This window comes from Arachis hypogaea, chromosome 3, assembly GCF_003086295.3.
Source record: "Arachis hypogaea cultivar Tifrunner chromosome 3, arahy.Tifrunner.gnm2.J5K5, whole genome shotgun sequence".
Classification (NCBI taxonomy): Eukaryota; Viridiplantae; Streptophyta; class Magnoliopsida; order Fabales; family Fabaceae; genus Arachis; species Arachis hypogaea.
The window spans coordinates 13,050,976-13,072,501 of record NC_092038.1 but is presented as its reverse complement, the minus strand read 5'-3'; the positions used below and the strand labels follow the sequence as shown (position 1 = coordinate 13,072,501).

The 21,526-nt window shown below is 29.3% G+C and overlaps 1 protein-coding gene across 1 annotated transcript; it reads left to right on the top strand.

The window, feature by feature from the left end:
- The first annotated feature begins 6,248 nt into the window (after positions 1-6,248).
- On the top strand, positions 6,249-11,433 carry LOC112789568 (outer envelope protein 61). The gene is made up of 11 exons (XM_025831519.3): positions 6,249-6,694; positions 7,017-7,247; positions 7,725-7,781; positions 7,910-8,038; positions 8,213-8,290; positions 8,380-8,450; positions 9,172-9,221; positions 9,306-9,501; positions 9,579-10,143; positions 10,384-10,527; positions 10,825-11,433. The coding sequence occupies exons 1-11, from the start codon at positions 6,599-6,601 to the stop codon at positions 10,969-10,971; spliced, it is 1,764 nt and encodes a 587-aa protein (XP_025687304.1). The 5' UTR covers positions 6,249-6,598; the 3' UTR covers positions 10,972-11,433.
- Positions 11,434-21,526: the final 10,093 nt, after the last annotated feature.

The following is a 21,526-nucleotide window of genomic DNA, read 5'->3' as shown; positions in this document are numbered from 1 at the left end:
TCATTTAATTTGAATTATTTCTACAGTATCTCTATGTTACCGTACTCTACCGAGTGTACTTTTAAATTCTCAACCTACATTATTTTCATCTTAAGAATAAATTTTTTAAATATCTATAACAATATATAATGGCAATACATGGGTTTGGTGTCCAAATTTTTTTTCCAGTATTACCCTCTCTAATTAACTTCTCCACTTAATGTCAGTTATCTCTGAAAAACTCTCATTACTCCACTTGGCCACTTGACGTACCTGTCACCTCGTGACATCCTTAAAAAATTTACGCTATTAATTTAATATTTGAATTTTTTTATTGTTGTTAATTCTTTACTTAAAAAATTTACACTATTAATTTAATATTTGAATTTTTTTTATTATGGTACTATTTTAATGTACTCTAAATTTTTATTATGTATTTATAATTTTGATAAAAATCATTCTTAAAAGAAATATTAATCTTATTTTTTAATTTTTTTGTCCAGATAATATTAAATTATTTATATTAAAAGATTTACGAAATTCAAAAAATATTATTTATATGTTAAAAATCTGTTTTTAGATATTCAAGTATTAGAATTGGTCCAAATAACATTGGTTAGTTGTGTATATATATTCCATTAGTTTGTTAATTTTATCTTTTGAATTATTTTTTATTATTGTACTATTTTAATGTACTCTAATTTTTTATTGTGTATTTATAATTTTAAAAATAATCATTAGAAGAAATATTAATTTTATCTCTTAAATTTTTTAGCTTTGACAATATTAACTAATTTATATTAAAATATTTAGATAATTCCAAAACTATTATTTATACTATAACAAAATAACAATATACAAAGAAAATATGGGAGTTTGATGTTCAATTTTTTTATTCAGTGAGTTCTACTTGACAATTGTTGTATAAAATATTTATTTAAAAATATTAGTAATTTTTTATTTAATTTATACGGTAAATAATAATATTTTATGTAATTTTATTTTATTTAGTATCAAATAAATTTAGATTTGAATTTTCTTTTATTCTTTTCGAATTGAAATAGTCCCATTGCATAATTGACAACTTTGATTTCTATTATAATAACTATTTTTTCTATTATTTTCTATTTACTATTTTTTTTATTTTTGTCATAATAACTTTTTTTATCTATACCAATATATAATGGGATAGAAAAGTTTGGAATCCAATTCCTTCTCCCTATTTTATCCCTATTTCTTTTTTATTTTTGTTACACATTGAATTTAATATAACAAACTGTTACCACGTCCTCAATTTTTTATTTTTGTATAAAAGAATTTATCTCACGACAGAGTATTAAATTGATTCATTTTCAACCCACGACATATTTTAAAACTGATTTACTTCCAATAAAAAACTGCTCCCACTACGTACTCAATTTAAAAACTGAAACCCCAACAGAATTAAATACTTTTTCACTTTCAATTTTGGTTTCACAACCAGATTCTACAAGGAAAACAAGTTGCCATATCAACTGACTCCAATTTCAACTCCAATGCCAAACGCAGGTAGAGGTACTCGATTAACTACAAACATAGGAGTAGCCCAATTGACTACAATTAAACAAATGACTAGAGCTACCACCCATCATCAATTTGATACAGGTAATACGATAACTAATTTTCTTTGTTATGAATTCAATTAGTTTTTAATAATTATATTTTACTTTTGAAACATACAGGGATGAAAGCGTATGACAATGGAACAGGCACAAGTAACAGAAATCTATAACAATATATAATGTGCTTTCTAATGTTGCCCTTAATGATAGAGATTCTTCCGTACATGCGTCTTTTACTTTAAATAAAAGAACTTTCACCGTTAACAGCAACACATGTTATTCTATCTTATTTTCATTTTGTTTCACTAATAGTTGTAGGAACCGTAACCTCTTCTTCAATTCTTTATTCCAATAATTTATCCATTTAATTAATTTTATCCGTTTTCAATTTTTCTTACTTCTCTTTCCAAGTATGAATGTGTTTCTCTGTATGTAACAATTATTTGGATGAATTTTTGTAATTTTCTAAACTAGATAATGACTATGCCAAATGTTGATTTTCGACTCCATGTATGAAAGGAGGAAAAAAATAATTAGGGGTGATAAATAATTTTTTATAGATCTTATCGTTTTATTTTGGGTATATTCTTTATGTGAGTACTTTATACCAAGTTTGATCTCATTATTCAATTTTTAGTGCTTCTCCTCTTGCCATTAGGTGCACTATTCTATATTATTACTGTTGCCATCATTCTCATTCCCTGAATATCGTGATTGTATCGCTTCCATCTTTTCCTCGCTTTCATTTACTACAATTGCAAATTTTATAACATTTTATTGTTGATATTAATTTCACGCATAACTTTCACCTTCATTTTCCTTTCTTTTCAGTTTACTTACCAAACTGTATTCATTCTTATATATTTTTAATCTATCTTTCACATACAAAATTTCTCTCATCAATTTAATTTAAAAAAATGATTATTTTTTTTATCTGATACTAGCGGCTCAACAGGCACTAACGTACCTGTTCAGCCGCTTTTCTATTATTTTTAAGAAATTAATTTTATTTTTTTGTTAGTATATCATTCACTCTTTAAATTTATTAGATAAGTAATTTTTTGTTTTAATGTTGGTGTAACTTTATTTATATCATATTTTATTAAAATTAAAATTACTATAAATCAAAATATATTCAAAAAATAATGATAATATCATTATTCTGATTCAAAAAGAGTATATATAAACCAAAATACATATTAGTTATTTATAAAAGATAATTTTTACTTAAATATCATGGATATTCATATTTGTCTTCATCTTTTTTAAGTGATAGGGCAAAATATAAATCTAAATATGGAAAGACCTTCATTTTTTTATAAATAGTAAAAAAATAGAGTAAAGGAGAATGCTTATTTTTTCGTTTTTAAATATCAAACTATAAGAATAATTAATAAATAAAATAAGAGAGTATAAAAATTATATATCTGGAAAAAATCCTTCCTAATTCATCATATATCTCCTTATCAATAACTTCTTTTAAGTCTTAAAAAACTGTCAGATTTATTGATTATAAAAATAAATATATCAACGCTTCAAGATTATTCAATTAAAAATTATATGTAACAAAATAAAAATAAAATTTAGAAACATTATTTATAAATTAACTATTTATAAACGTAACTAAGTTTAATTCTTTATTTTTAATAGTATTTAATTTGAAGTCGAGATAAAAATTTATATTCAAAGCGCACTTTATCTTTATGCATAATTTCAATTGATAAAAAAAATTTTAATTTTATATTTAATTGTTTAAATTTTCTTTAATTTTATTATTTTTTAAAATTATTAATTTATCATTTTATTATATCCCCTTACCATATCAAACACTATTCTTTCTCTTATTATTATTCTCTATACACATACATGTCATTGTCTTATCGACATTATTATATTACTTTGTTCTTTTTCGTTTTTTTTTCTTCTCCTTTCACATTCTCTTCACCCCACCGTAATTATACATCTTTTATATGTTAATCAAATAACCAGTGCTATATGCCAAACAAATGATATTATAGAAGTCAAAATAAATTATGTTTTGTAATATAATTCATTTATTTTAGTTTAATTTAAAAACAAATATTTATGTACTCAAATTTTAAATATAATATTATGTATAATTAATAATTTTAAAATTAAAAAAATAATATTATTCCATGTGAAGTAATTTAAAAAAGAAAAACAATGGATTTAACAAAATTTTAGACTTTTTCAATTGATCATTGATAGGTACAAACATATTTAAACAAATTATTGGTAGGTGCAATTCTTTTTATTGCGTCTTTTTTATGTCAATCAAATAAGAATTTAATTTTGATATCCTATTAGTGTAAAATAGTTTTACGTGCATCTAATTATACAACACCATCAAAATTAAACTCATCAAATAATCAGGATTGTATATCAAACAATACTGTGGAATGCAAAATCATTAAATTTTGTTATATAATTTATTTAATTTAATTTAAAAATAAATATTTATGTATTCAAATTTTGATTACAATACTTTACATAATCAATAAATTAAAAAATAAAAAAATAATATCATTCAATACAAAACAATTTTAAAAAAATATAATTTAACTAAAAGGTAATAATTTGTAATTGTAATGAATAGAGGCTAGAGAAAGATGAAAACGATATAATCACGATGTTGAAGGAATGAGAAGGATGGCAATAGTAAAAATACAGAGAAGTGCATCTAGCCGTGAGAGAAAAAGCACTATAAATCGAATAATGAGATAAAAAAAAATTATAACAGAATAATGAGATGCAACCTGTTGGTGTAAAGTACTCACATAAAGAATATACCCAAAACAAAATGATAAGATCTATACAAAATTATTTATCACCGCTAATGATTCTTTTCCTTCTTTCATACATGGCAGCGAAAATCAACATTTGGCATCATCATTATCTAGTTCAAAAAACCACAAAAACTCATCTAAATAATTTTTATATACAAAGGAGCACATTTAGAATGGAGAAGAGAATTAAGAAAAATTGAAAAGGATAAATTATTGGAATGAAGAAATGAAGAAGAGGTTACGCATTTTTACGGTTATTAGTGAAAATACATAATGAAAATGAGATAGAAGAATATGTGTTGTTAGTGGTGGAAGTTTTTTTTTTTTATTTAAAGTAACCAACGCATGAATGTACGGAGAACTTCTATCATTAAGGACAATATTGGAACATAAAGTTGGACACCAAAAACTCAGTATTGGCATTATATATTGTTATAGATAGATTTATTTTTTAATTTTTTTTGACATGTATATACCTATCAATAATGAACCGAAGAACTCTCATAAATTATTTTGTTAACTCATTCTTATATATTTTTAATCTATCTTTCACATACAAAGTGATGAAAAAAAATGAGAGCTGCCATAATGGTATTATGGTAATTGATTGCGAAAAAAATAAAATAAGACAACATAATAGTGACGGTGAGACGATAATAGTTATCCATGTAAAAAGAGTGATAAGAAAAAATGATAGTGTATAATATGATGAGATGATATAATCAAAATAAAAATTAATAATTTTAAAATAATAATAAAATTAAAAATAATTAAAGATGTTTAATATAAGATTAAAAATTTTTTTTTATCTATTCGAATTATACATAAAGATAACGAGTATTTTGAATATAAAATTTTAAATTTACTTCAAATTAAATAAGATTGAGAAAATAAATAAATTTAATATATAAATAATTAATTTGTAAACCATGTTAGTAAATCTTTATCTTAATTTTAGTATACATAATAATAATATAACTTTTTAAATTTTTTAATTTAAATTAAATTATTTTATATTTTTTACATATCTTAAATAATTTAAAATATTTAATTTTTTTATAATTAATTTTTATTTATTGATATCAAATTTATAATTTTAAAAATAAAAAAATAAAAAAGCGGCTGAACAGGCACTTTCAGCAGCTTTGCTATTATTTTTAAGAAATTAATTTTATTTTTTTGTTAATATATCATTCATTCTTCAAATTTATTAGATAAGTATTTTTTATTTTAATGTTGATGTGACTTTATTTATATCATATTTTATTAAAATTAAAATTACTATAAACCAAAATATAATTCAAAAAATAATGATAATAACATTTTTCTGATTTAAAAAGAGTATATATAAACCAAAATACATATTAGTTATTTATAAAAGATAATTTTTACTTAAATGTCAGATAAAAGTACTATTATTTTAATATTAAATTAAAAAAATATATTTTTTTATCTATTAAAATTATAGATAGAGATAAAAAATATTTTGAATATAAATTTTTAAATTTGCTTCTAATTAAATAGGATTGAAAAAATAAATAAATTTAATAATATTTATAAATAACTAATCTTTAAATAATATCAATAAATTTTTATATTAATTTTATTATACATAATAACAAATTAATATTTTTTAATTTTATTTTTTAATTTAAATTTATTTTTTTAATATTTTACATATTAAATAATTTAAAATATTTTATTTTTTTATAATTTATTTTTAATTATTATTAAATTTATAATTTTAAAATAAAAATATAAAATTAATTTTTAAAACTCAATAGAAAAGCGGCTCAACATGCACGATAGTGCCTCGTGAGCCGCTAGTTATTTATTAAGTACGAAACAAAATTCATAGAGTAAGACACAGGAAGATGGGAAGGTCAAGACAGTAAATTCCCTCTTGGACACACACATAAAGCATTCTTGGTCTCTCTCTCTCTTTCTTTCTCGCTTTTTCAGGTTTGGTAGGCGGCACCACCAAATCAGACTCTTACTTTGTTCTTTTTTTCCCCTCATCCTTTTCCCCAAATCCACCTGCTTGAAATTCCTTACTCACACACATACCCTTCGCCTCAAAGTTTCCGAAAACCACAAAATAACTAGAATCTTCCTTTCAATATTTTCAAATTTTGCCCTCAATATAGTATCTTTTTGAAAACAACCTGACTTGATACTTTCTTTAAGAATTTCAATTTTGAGGGTGCGAGAATGTTCAACGGAATGATGGATCCTGAGTTGATCAGAATCGCTCAGGAACAGATGAGTCGCATGTCACCCGCTGAGTTGGCTCGGATCCAACAACAGGTTTTTCTCCTTCAATTTTGGCTCTGTTTCTCCCCCTCCCCCTGCAATTGAATGTGTATAATCTTTACAATTTGTGTTTTTTCGAGTCTCTGGTGGAATGGATGCAAATTCTTTGTTCTCAGATCGGCTTGATGATTATAATGGAATAGGTTTCTTGATGCGTGTGATATTGGGAGTCCTAAGAAGTTTTGTGATCTTAGTCATGATTAATCCTTCTTTAGGGATCGTAATCTGTTGGTTTTTGAGCCGGATCCTTAATGTGATCATAGAGATTTAATTTGGTAATAATATGTTGTAATACACTGTATTTTTGGAATTGCAGATGATGTCTAATCCTGATCTGATGAGGATGGCTTCAGAGAGCATGAAGAACATGAAGCCTGAAGACTTTAAACTCGCTGCAGAACAGTTAAAGCATACTCGTCCTGAAGATATGGCTGAGATCGGTGAGAAGATGGTTAATGCATCACCTGATGAAGTAGCAGCTATGCGCTCCCGTGTTGATGCACATATCAAATATCAATTGAGTGCAGCTGAGTTGTTGAAGAAGCAGGTGAGCTCAAACCTGTTTTCTTATATTGATAAAATATGATTGGCATTAGATGAACCAAAGTAGAAGGCAAAATGTAGTTTGGAAGAGTTCTTAAATATTCTGATTCTTCCTGAGTTCCTGGTAGAAACATACTACGAGTTGACGGAAAACTCAGTCCCACAACTGTCCACCAAAAGACCTCACCAAATTATGGCACCTTAAGGAAAATTCTTTTCTAGAATCATTTAGACTTCATGTCAGAGTTATAAGTACAATTATATTTGAATAATATTTTAGCCACATAGATTTGCTTGCTTAGAGAATGCACAATCAGCCACCTGTATAAATTACATATTAAAATACAAAATACACATTGAAAATGCGAGAAACAACATATGTAAAATATACACAAATATATGGTGGCTTATTTTGGTGTGCAAAGAGCATTTTTGTAAACATGTCTCATGTGTCCTTATGGACTAAAATTAAATTTTGCAGGGCAATGAGCTTCATAACAAGGGGAAGTTCACAGATGCTTTGGAGAAGTATTCTCGCGTAAGTGCACTTTTTCTGACTCCTCAACTGTCTCTCATGCAACCTTTTTTCTTGTTTTACCCTGTTGTGAGACTTAAACTCATCTGCTATTTTGGCATAATTCCTTGCTTTTATGTTCCATGTTCCAGGCTAAAGAAAATATTAAAGAGATTCCCTCTTCTGAAAGTAGAAAACTTCGTTTGGCATGCTCACTCAACTTGATGTCCTGCTACCTAAAGACAAAGCAGTACAATGAATGCATAAAAGAAGGTTCTGAGGTATTGATAATTCCTTCTATTTTGCCATTGCAAAGTATGATGCTAGTTAATAGTTATGATCTTTGCAATAGTATTATTGTTCCTTCCTTTTTGCTAATGTAGCGTCAGAAGTATTTCATTTCTTGAAAGTTGTTTCATCCTATCAATGCATTAATGTGCCTTTAACTACTGTAGGTTTTGGAATGCGATGCAAATAATCTTAAGGCTCTTTATCGGAGAGGGCAAGCATATAAAGAACTGGGTTTACTAAGGGTGAGCTTCTAGTGACTGAACTAACATTTTGCGATTTAGATTGCAATGATTTTTTTATTACATAAGTTAATGGTTTCCTGATTTTTTAGGATGCTGTTACTGATTTAAGCAAAGCACTTGAAGTGTCCCCTAATGATGATACAATTGAAGAGCTTTTAAGGTGTGATCTTGTTCCCTTTAATTTGCATGAAACTATATTAGGAACAAGAGCAATTGACTATACCTGTGATATGTCTGACTTGATTAGTTGCGATTAGCTCCGCAAACTCATTTAGGTGGTTAGTTATACCAGTTAGCTCAATTAGCTGGTTAGTTAATTAATTAGTTAGAAGTTGTTGAGATAGATATTTTTTGCAAGTAAAGTTAGTCGAAGGAGCTTTGATTAGGTGATGTATATATATATAGCTGCACTGTAACTAACTGAACTACTGAAGTATGGATTCACCACTGCTTCATTTAGTCTTCAGCTCATTCATTCCACTTCAATTCCTCTTCTTTCATCTCTCTCTCTGCCCCCCCCCCCTTCTCTTATTGTTCTGATCTTTTATCTTCTCTCGAGCTCACACCAGAGATTGATCACCTGCTTGCACAAGTTTTCACAATATGTTTTCAATCTCATTTTTTAAAAAATCAATCTCTCCCTCTTTCTCTATCTCTCTCACACACACGCGCACGCATGCACGCGCACACACACATTAAAACTTGTTTTGTAACAATATAGGAATTGATATATCGGATGCCATTTCTTTTCTATATTTACAAATTAGTGTTATCATAGTAGTTTTATAAAATAATAACTTCTTTTTTTTTTAAATTAAAAAAATATGAAGCATTATGTTGGATGTGGACTGCTGTTTAATGCCATAAAATATTTATTCCAGGGACACCAAGGAAATGTTGACAAAGGAAGGTGGTGACTGCGCTCCTGGAGGTTAGTGTCACTCAAAGTTGGTTTTTGATTTTCCCCCTTTTATTTGCCGCACTCTCCTGACCTTTATGGTTGTAATGGATGTAGGATTAGTAATCGAAGAAATCACTGAAGAAATTGAGAATGCGCCTTCTGGAAACAACAAAAGCTCTTCTTCAGAACAAAGGGTGGTTCAACCAAGAAAGTCCAGTGAATCCTCAAATAGTTCTAATACAGTAAATGGAAATCCAATAACAAATGCCGAGAGTATAGATAAGTTGAAAAATGATCCAGTAGCTATGAGGTAGGTTAGCTACGATATTGTTAATTTAATCATTGACCTATAAAGGAGATACACATTCTTATGTATTTATTCTGCAGATCTTTCCAAAACTTCATTTCAAATGCCGATCCTGCAACTCTGGCTTCTTTAAATCCTGGACAATCCAATGATATATCCCCAGAGATGATGAGAACTGCTACAAATATGATTGGAAAAATGTCTCCTGAGGAACTTCAAAAAATGCTTGAAATGGCTTCTTCATTCCAAGGGGACAACCCAATTTTAAGGGGAGGTTCCCCCAATTCTCCTTTCAACCCTGGATCAATTCCTCCCAACATATCACCTGATATGTTAAAAACAGCAAGTGATATGATAGGTAAAATGTCACCAGATGACCTTCAGAAGATGTTTGAAATGGCTTCCTCGTTGAACGGGAGAGGATCTGTTCCATTGTCAGCACCTGTAGACAATACTGAAAGAAGTTCTTCCCGGTCGGACTTACCATCCTCGAGTACTAGTGAAACTAGTGTTTCTGGAGAGTCAAGTTCTTCTCAAAATGTCTTCCCAAATATGAGAAATGCTTCTCAGCCGAACTTCCCTTCCTCGACCACAGATTTGCAAGAACAGATGAGAAATCAGATGAAGGACCCAGCTATGCGGCAGGTATGTTCATGCGTGGCTTGGATAAATGCAATCGTCTTCCTCTTTTATTTCTCATTTTGTTATTAATAAGGATTTCGTACAAGCACGTTGCTAAATAATACCTTTGTTATAGTTATACTTCTCTCTTGGTTATTCTTTTGTTTTCTTTTGTCTAGTAACACATATCATGTTACATTTTGTGTGAATTATTTGCATGTACTTATCATCTACTTACTATTTTAGCTTATGTTGATTTGGCAGATGTTCTCATCAATGATTAAAAATATGAGTCCAGAAATGATGGCAAACATGGGCGAACAATTTGGTTTCAAGCTTTCACCCGAGGATGCAGCAAGAGCTCAGCAAGCTATGTCATCCTTATCGCCAGAGAGCTTGGATAAAATGGTAGTGTTTTTAGTTTTAAATTATTTTTTTTTAAATCATGCCAAGTTTATTCTTGGCAATAAATGTAAGATAACATTAGGATCCAAGTTATTTCCATGCTTAATTTTAGCATGAGTTGTCGTTTGGTACTTGAAGTAGCATAGGCTGTAACATTGATAAGCTTAGGATCGCTGTCTAAATCTTTGTTGCTTCATCACATGGAACGCGAATTGGTGCTTGTTTTGAGGGTTTCCAACTTTAATATCTGATGTTATGTCTGTTGTACTAACATGAGGCCTTTCTCTTTCGTATTTGCAGATGGTTTGGGCAGACAGGGTTCAAAGAGGAGTTGAAGGTGCAAAAAAGACAAAGAACTGGCTGCTGGGGAAACCTGGCATGATCTTGGCAATATGCATGCTCATTTTGGCTATCATTCTTCATCGATTCGGCTTCATTGGTAGCTAGAATAATGGAACTTAAAATTGTAAGAGAGCCCTAAGGGTTCAAGTTCATGCATAATCTAAAAGAAAAAAGAATTCTTGAGCTTAACCTGATAGCAGAGGAATGAGTTGAAGGGACATAATCACATAACCATTGTTCTTTCAGTTGTGAATGTTCCTGGAGCAAGAATTTAGTGTGTTCTAGGAGCATGCAAGTATTTCTCTGCCAAGAGATGCACTGGAATGTATTTAGCGGGTACAGTTGATATTTTTCTTATAATATTTTTTTTAATATAATTTCTTTGATTTATTTTATTGTAGAACTTTATGAAGGTGCTAATGGCACTGATAGATTGACAATGCTAAAATGGCATCTCATTAGATATATATATATATATATTCGGATTGGAGATGAGATTTGACCCAACTTTTTGTAATCCAAATCCATATATCATATATGAATAGCCTTTTGAGTTGTTTTGCATAATTGAGCACTTAGAATTAGAAAGGGACCCTACCATTCAATAAATACAAAAATTTGATGTCATTCGTTCATTTGTTCTAATCCTAATGCTTGAAACAGTCAGCCATGACTCACCCTTGAACATACAATATTATTTAACTGAGATTTACTTAAAGAGTAAGACTTAGTATGATTTACCTTATACCTGACATTTTGAAAATAGTATTTTGGTCAATAGCATTATTTATGTTACTATATCAAAATTTGAAGTTATGTCGATATTGACTTGTTAGTCAAAGTGTTTGGCTTCATTGCTGCTGCAGCCATGTTTGCTTTATAAAGTACCTTAAGGTTAAGAAGTTAAAGTAAAAATTTTATATTGCAAAATAACAAACTAACTCAAGTTTCTAATGTTGAATTAAATAAATATAAAGTTAAAATTTTTCTATTCTATTAACCTTATTTATTGTTCTAAAGATACCAGTTAGCAAAGTCTTATAAATTATCATGCTCCATGCTGCTTATTCAATCATATTAACATATTAACAAGTAGAATTATATTCAACTCTAAACCATACAAGTAGAATTTTCAACTCTAAACCATACATAATATTCAAACATATTAACAAGTAGTATTATATTCCTCCTTACTCCCTAAAAACCAAAATTGTATCAAGTTCTTTATACTTATTTTAACTAATTCTCAAATCAAATAATGATATGAGGCTTTTATTTATTTATTTATTTTGAAATCAAAATTATTTAAATTTTACTTTCAACAGTTCATAATAGATTCAAGTTCATATTTAACCCTCTTACTTTGTAATTTTAATAACTTATTATTTATACAATTTTTAAGGCTAAAACAAAGTATACTTGCAATCGCCGGCTAAAAAATTTGGTTATGGAAATTGGAAAGCAAATGTGTGAAATGCTTCAAAATAGTCGAACCAAATTGAGATATAGACACAATATTTTTTGCAAGTTGTGAAAATGATTTATATTTTTTATAATTTTTTGCAGGTTTCGAAATAGTTTTTAATTTTTAATTTATTATTTTGTTTTTTGCAGGTTGTAAAAATGAATTTTTATTTTACTTTTTAGTTTTTCCATGTTATGAGAAACATATTACCTCCTGCACATCAAACACTTGACACATTTTCCTCTTCACATAGGTTTCGAAAATCATATATCAGATACTTAGAGTTATATATGTATTACATTCTATTCATCCATTTTCAGAAATTATATTACTTATACCCACTTAAAAATTAATTTGAATACAATTGCATATATTAAATTATCTTTCATTCAACCAATTTAGATTAGTCCAGTGATTAGTTCATTTATCCGCTCAAACAAGTGTGAAAATTTTGAATCCTTGTGTATATAAAGATTTATTGGCCAACGACAAATCCTTAAATAGAAATCAAATCTACTGTGGATGAATCATTAATCTATCAATTGAGGATGACCGTACAAAACTAAAAATAAAAATGGTCTTTTATTGTTACACAGTGTACTGATTTTCCAGGACCATTAAAACTCAATCATGCATGTGTAGTAGTTACTTTATTCGATCAGAAAAGCACTTGTTTTGTTGCACTTCAAGAAACATAGTGGTAAGGCATCGGATCAGAAACTGAAACTCAGAGCTCTAAGAGCAATTCAGTGGGCAAATCCCAACTGCAGTTCCACTCCAAGTCAGGTCAGCATGTAAAAGTATTACAAAAAAATAAAAAATAAAAAATCAATTTATAGATAATAAACAATTATAGATTTTATTAAATGATTTATTCCATTTTTAATTTATGTATAATATTTATTGAATAAAATCATATTTTGCAAAATAATTTATTACATTTTTATTTTATAATGAACATTATTTAAATAAATTAAACAAAAAATTCATTTAAAAAACAATTCTTTATATTCTAAAAATATACTCTACCAAACAACTATATAATAAATGAAAATAATACATTACTAATGAAAATAATTTCGATATAAAAAATGTGTAATAAACAACATCCACAACTTTTAAACCAATTACGACAAACGTTATGTAATAATTATTGATTGTCATATATATTCTATTAATAAGTCTTGTTTTAATCAGGGACGCAGTATGAGATTGTGAATCGTCTAAGGCTTCAGATAGTGATAGATACAATATGAATTTCATCAAAAAATGTTGGGACGAGATTGGACATGAGTTCACGGAGGCGGTAATGGATTTCTTCCAAAGGGCAAAGCTACCATCAGATGCGAATATAACATGGGTGACTCTGGCCCCAAAATTCCTGGGTGCTAAGGAGATAACGGATTTTCGCCCGATTAGTTTGGTGGGATGTGTGTATAAGGTGATTTCAAAGGTGCTGGTGAGAAGAATGAGGTCGGTTATGCCAGACTTGGTGGGTGAGACCCAGACGACATTTGTCAAAGGTAAAAAAATTCATGATGGTGCTCTCATAGCCTGTGAGACAGTTCATTAGCTCAAAGCACGGAGACGGAAAGCAGCGATCATTAAACTGGACTTTCATAAAGCGTATGATAGAGTCAAATGGAGTTTCGTGGATATAGTGTTACAGAAAATGAGATTTGGACAACGTTGGAGGAATTGGGTGAAGGAGTGTGTCAGCACGGCCACTATGTCTGTTCTGGTGAATGGGTCACCATCCAAGCCGTTCAATATGGAAAGAGGGCTCAGACAAGGGGACCCCCTTTCTCCATTTTTGTTTGTGTTGGTGGTCGATGTGTTGAATTGGATGGTGGGAGAAGCTATCAGGAACGGGCGCATTGAACCGCTACTGGTTGGAGGAGAGCATATCGAATTGTCGCACTTACAGTTTGCAGATGATACGATATTGTTTTGCCCCCGGTGACAGAGACAATACTCAATTATAGGAGACTGTTGGGGTGTTTTGAGTTGATGTCGGGGCTAAACATTAATTTTGATAAGTCAAGTTTGATATCGGTAAATTGTGAGCATGAATGGATAGATCATGCCTGTGGTTTGCTGGGGTGCAAGAAAGCGGTGCTACCCGTTAGGTATCTCAGGATTTCTTTGGGTGCGAATCCTCATATGGTGAAGACTTGAAAACCGAACATTGATAAGGTAGAAGAGAAACTCAGCCTCTGGAAAACAAAGGTTCTAACAAAGTAGGCAACCTTGTTCTTATCAAATCAGTGCTGAATAGCCTACCTATCTACTACCTCAATCTGTACAAGATGCCAAAGGCGGTTGTGAATAAGCTAATCACTTTGCAAAGGCGGTTTATGTGGTGTAAGGGGGATGGTAATGATGGTATTCCGTTAGTAAAGTGGGAGTTGGTTCATGCACCGAAAAAGGCTGGAGGTTTGGGGGTTTGGGATGCGGTGCTTCGGAACACAGCGCTCTTATTTAAGTGATCGTTGCGATTTTCTAAAGAGGAGTGCCCCTTGTGGAAGAAGATTGTATGCTCGTGCAACAACCTGAACCCTGATGTAATGCTAGTAAATCATCAGTTACCGGTTAAAGGAGGGCCCTGGAAAGACATATGTCATTTAAATATAAAAGAGCAGAGGATAAAAGACAAAATGCTTACTGGCCTGGCGATGGAGGTAGAGAATGGGAGGAGTACACTGTTTTGGGAAGATAACTGGCTGCAAAGTGGCCCCTTGAAGGTAGCTTTTCCAAGACTATTCTCTATTTCGAACCAGCAAGGATCGATGATAGGGGATTGTGGATTTTAGGATAGGATTGAGTGGATATGGAACTTCCAGTGGCAGAGAGAGTTGTTCCAATAGGAGCTGGAACTTGTCCACCAACTTCACGAGCGTCTAAGGCCGGTGAAGTTGTCAGATGGTAAAGATGATAATATGGTTTGGAAGTTTGATAGTAAAGGAGTATTTTCTACCAAGTCTGTTGTGCAGGTCCTACAATCGAAGACTCTGTCAAATGAGATAACAAGTTACAGTTTCACAAGTTCAGTTTGGAGAGGGGTGGTACCGCATAGAATTGAGCTTTTTGGGTGGTTTGTACTTATCGGTAGAGTGAATACTAAGGAAAGGTTGAGTAGACTAGGCGTTATTAGGCCCAGTGATAATCTCTGTGTACTATGTAAGAAGGAGATAGAGTCGGTGGAGCGTTTATTTCTCCTATGTGAACTAACATGGCAGGTGTGGTGCAGTTGGTTGAGGTCTTTTGGGGAGATGTGGCCTATTCCTGGAACCATAAGGGAACTGTTTCAGCGGTCGACTGGTGGGCATAAGCGGAAACAAGATCAGAAGAAATGATTGCCGGGGTTCTTTGCAGTTGTTTGAAACATTTGGGTGGAACGCAATGCTAGAATCTTCAATAATCAAGAAACAGGTGTAGAGTTCGTAATAAGGAAGACGATTCTGAGCTATAACGAATGGACCGAGAGTGATCCTTTTGGTGGTTGATGGCATTACCGGAAGTTACAAGGATTTTATGTATTTCTATGAAGTACTTGTTGTTTTTTCTGTTGCTCCACATTAGTGTGTTGAGCTTATTTTGATTAAAAAAAAGTCTTATTTTAATTATCGATGTATGTCTATCACAAATTTAAATATAAGTAACGCTACATCACCAATAAAATACATATTTTTTCATGCTTTTACATAATATTTTTAGAATTTTGTTAGGGAGACAATGAAAATCTTGACAATGTGTACAATAGATTTTAAATTTGGCATAATATAAAGAAAATAAAATTCAAACAGTTATTTCAAAAAATTAACCATCTCAACCTAATTTACCAATGGAATTTACCCAAACACCCTCTCCCCCGCTACCCCATCCTCATCAATCATCCTACCTCTCCAGCTTTAGAAGTTTTCTCATTGGCCATCAAACAACCATCACGTAGTTATTAAAATAATCATCTGACTACGTAGTGAAATTACTATCTACCATTTGTTAATTGTATATACTTAAACTAAATCAAACAAAATAACTATCCAATTAAAAATTAAAATAACCATCTACATATCTAATAAATTGAATATCCAGCATTTAAATTTGTCAATCTTCAACCAACACCGTCGATAACCATTTTCCCTCCATGGTGCACACAAAAATGCTCTATCCCGCCTTGAAATTCAACCCTCTACCATCAAGAACATTGTTCATCACTAAGCTTCCCTTCTTTGTCTTATTCAACTTGAGGATTGCGCGATTCTTCTTGCTTGGTTTGTTGGTGAAGAGCATTGAACAACTGCTGGATCGGAAGAGACAGTTAGAGAGCATCATCATTTTGTCCCTTTCGCAATACCAATGAGCACCAAAAAGCTGGGAATTGTTGGCTGAAGGTTGGCCAGGGGGCTCTTGTGGCTGTTGCTGCCGTTAGCCTTCCCGGCGAGTGCTACGGCGAGGGCGAGAGGATCCAGGCTGCGATGTCGTTGAAGACGGCAGCGGCCATGACGGTCTTGGGCTGCGCGATAGAGGCAACGTGTGCCAAAGAATGTCTTCGTCGAATGTTTTCGGACAGCTGAACAACGTCGAATTGCGTTTTGAACGACGAACGATGGTGTTCTTTGTAGTCTCAGTTCAAAAAGAATAAAAGAGACTGCCAAAGAGAAAAAACTACAGCACGTGCTTCACACATGTAAAATGGAATCACACATGTAAAATAGAAAAATACGTTCCATAACCAAATTCTTATATTTTTAAAATTTAAAATTATTAAAAATTAATTAAATTAGTTATTAACTAATTATAATTTTAATTTTATCTCTATTATGTACGTTATATACTAAACTCATTTTCTTTTGGTACTTTTTCATATTGTTAGCCTGCTATCCAATATTTCGGAAAACCCACTTTCCACTCCCATTTGAAGTAGGCATTGCATATTATTTAATTAATTTTGGTCTTTGTAAATATTCATTCTCAAATAATGTCTTCCACAAACTTTTCTAAACTCTTAAGTCTTAATTGTAGTGCTTTAATCTATTCGCACTTATTCTTTAACGGCATTGACAGCTATTCCATATGTCAACATGCATACTATATTTTGTTATTTTATTAATGTCAAAAAAAAAATCAATGTACAAATTTCACATAAATGGTTGCTAAAAGTTTGGGACAAATCTCTCTTGCAAGGGAGCAAATCCTTCTTTTTTGGTCCCAACTTCTTGTGACTTTTATAAAAATGTTTTGGAAGCATTTCAAATATAGCATGAAATTAAATTTTCTAATGATTTTAATTATTAATTTTAATCATAAAATCTATATAATTAGATTAATAGTTAAAATTAATTTTATTATATTTCATAAGTCATTTAAGTAAATCTTTACTCAATCATACTGTATCCTAATTAATTGAATACTTCCTATAAATAACAAAAGTTTATTTAATCAAGCAAACATGAATAAATAATTTAGAGTGTAAAATTATATAGATGTCTTAAATCAATTTATGTAACACTACAAAAAAGTCATTGGATATTAGCAGATTTACTAAAAAAATTCGTCGGTAACCTATTTACCATTAGATTTAACGGCGAAATAAACCTAAAAGTATAAATTTTGCTGGTATCTGTTTACCGACAGGTTTTTTTGTCTGCCTCTAATTATTGACGAATATAAACTTTTAATTACAAAATTCTAGAGTTTGTTACCATCGTATTTTTTTCGGTAAATCCTACGATAATATATTATTTATTATTAATAATTAAATTAATAGTTACCGGTGGATTTAACCGACAATAAATTCGATGGTAAACTTAAATTTTAATTTTTTAAAAAATTTGTTTAAAAATTCAATATATAATTTTAAATATTTAAACTTAATAATTTTTCAACTAACAAAATTCAAAATTTTACAATTTCTTATAATAATTTATCTATAATTTTTAGTTGAAAGTTCACAAACAAGTTTAAATATCAAAGTTTATTTTAAAAATAAAAGAGAGAACAATTAAATAGAAAAATCATATTTAAAATGCATCAAATCCTCAATTACAAAAATTGAACAAAATTAAATCAGAAATCGAAAGAGTAATACCGATAAGCATTAGAGAATAGACTATACTAATACTACTACGTTACATAAAGAATCAACTATACCAAATTATTTATGATACTAACAATTAACTAATTTATTGTCTCTCCCCATTTTTTTATCTTGAATTCTTTATCCTAATTCTTTGACAAAATTGCAAATGTGATTGAAGAATCAAAAGATTAGTGTAGTGAACTTGTTATGTTACCATAATCTTATACTTTATATTATTACTGCTACAAGAGTATATTGAACCTATTATATTACTATAATCATCTGAAAAGCTTTCAATGATACTGCTAGTATTATATTATTTGTGTATTTTTCATTTCTATAATAGTAATTCTAGATAAGTAGTGCTAAATATATCTTTCTAAACCAAGTATTCAGAGTTATATTATTCGCGTTATTTATTAGAATGATGATCTTATTGTTTTCTGGTCCACTAGTGATATTATTGTTAACTATGGGTTGTTAAGAGATTGGACAAATACATATATAAAGTATCAAATAACACACATAAAAAGTGATTTAAAAAAAACATGTATTATATGTTTATAAATGGGTGAACTTTTTAAAATTTACCGTAAAAAACATTAATATATGCAAAGAAGCATAAACTAAAACCTTATTATTATGATAAATGTAGCATTTTACTAAATACTTAAAATACATGCGAAAAATAATAAGATGCATAAGTATAAATAAGGAAACGAAAGAATAAAATAAAGCATAGTGTAATCGGCAAAGGACCGAAGTCCCAAGATTCTACCAATACTGTATATCCTAACAGTGTGTCTCATCTACCTGGAATAAGATTTTGTATTAGACCTTATTAGCTTGTTATCGGGATAACCGAATTATAATAAAATATAAATAAACACACAAAATTTAATTATATTCTAATATAAATTTTAAAATCTCATCCAAATTAAAAATTTTGCATTAACCAAAGTACTATATAATCTCATCCAAGTCCGCACAAGTCAAATAACAAAAAAAAAAAAATCTAAACAAGACTAATAAATAGGCAACAGTTAGTATGTAAATAAATAACAGCTAGAATAATAAGTAGACACCAAGAACAATAACAACTAGGCAAACAAATTCAATAACTATATAACAAAAAAATTAATAACACCTAACAAAAATTTAGTAAAAAAATTATTAGTAAGAATTGAACAATTATTAATAAAATATTTTAACAAATCAACAAGAACAATAACAACAACAACAACGTAATAATCACTAACAAATCAACAAGAACTATAACAACAATAACTATGAAAATTAAATAATTATTAGCAAAAAAATTAAGTAATCAATAACAATAACATCAAATAAATTCAATAACTATAAGAATTGAACATCTATGCAACAACAATATAACAATTAACAAGAAGAATCAGCAACAAGAAAAACAACTAATAGAGATGGAAGAAAAACAATTAGCTATGAGATGCTGAAGAACTGAATTGAGTAACAGAGTCGCGTACTATACCTGAATGCCGGAAGGAATGGAGCTAGAGGCGAGCAGGTTTGAAAGCGACAATGATGAGAAGCAGAAGACAACGATAAGGTGATAGCAGAACTTGCAGAGTGGCGAATAGAGAAACTCGCAACTTCAAACTCTGGGAGAGGAAGGAGGTGCACCGTCGGAGAGGGCAAAAAGAGATTCGGATTTTTTATTAAAAAATGAAAATAAGATGGAATGAGGAGAGGGAGGAGGGCAACCTACCTGAACAACAGAGGAGAGACACAACTCCAACGACAAAAGGAGCACAGTGACAACTCTTCCAACGGTGGTGGAGACAGAAGGAGCAATTCCGTTTGAGGCAACGAAACACGATACAAGCAATTTGACGCAGATTTTGGAGGAGAATGAAGGTGGAGAGCGCTGGAGGAGGGTGGACGGGGGGAGGGAGAAGAGAAAGGAGAATGAGGGAGAGAGAAGAGTGTTCTCGAAAGTAAAAAAAGAGGGCCACACATTTTAAATTTAAATCAGGTTTACCGTGGAATTTATCGGAGGATAAATCCGATGATAATGCATTGCTATGACCAAAATGTAGCGTTCCATTAATTGAGCTTTATCAGCGGATATATCACTTTGGAAGACAATACTTTATATTAACTTTTTCAACACAAAAAATCTTATTAACGATTTTTCAGATGCTAATGATGAGTCAGGATATTTTTTAATGATTTTTTTATAAATCGTTTATTGTTTTATTTTGAATTTATAAATTTGTCAAAATGTAAATTTAATAGAATTTAAACTAAAACACAAAATTTGAATTTCTATTTGTTTTTTTAAATCTAAATGGAGTGTTTTATTATTAACATTTATGTTTTAAAATTAATAACGATTAACTTAAAAATAAAAAATGTCAATAATCTATATTAGTATTAAATGAATCAAGTTGATTCAATTTATTATGTATATACTATACAGTAATAAATCGACTCAAATTTATTGAATTTACACTTAAAAAAATATAAATTAAATTTATTTGATTATATTTATATAAAGTCAAACAAAACAAATATATAACTAAATTTAATTTAAAATATTTTACAATTTTTTATTTAATTTATCTACGTAAATTATTCTAATTCTTACTACGTTCCAATTGTTAACTTTCTTAAATATTAAGCTTGTAACACCCAAATTCATAATTAAGTAATATCGTAAAGATTTTACGAGTAAGCATAAGTTAAATGGACATTAAAGGCAAACCAAGCTTGATGAGGATAATTTAGAGATTTAGAGTTTGTTTGGATGTTATTATAAAAAAAATCGTTTTTTAAATAATTTTATTTAAAATTTTATTTATTTATTAATTATGTTTGAATAAAATAAAATAAAAATAATTTTTATTTTTTTATTACGTAAGAAATATATATATATATTTTTTTTAAAAAAATTATAAAAGAATGTAAATTATAATTTTTAAAAAAAATATTTTTTATTTTTTATTATTTTAATTTTTATTATTAAAAATTAGTTAAATATACTAAAAATTAAAAAATATATTTTTTATTAAAAAAATTTTGAACAAGCACTTAATCGAAAACTTAAATTTTAAGTCATTGATCAAATAAGAGAT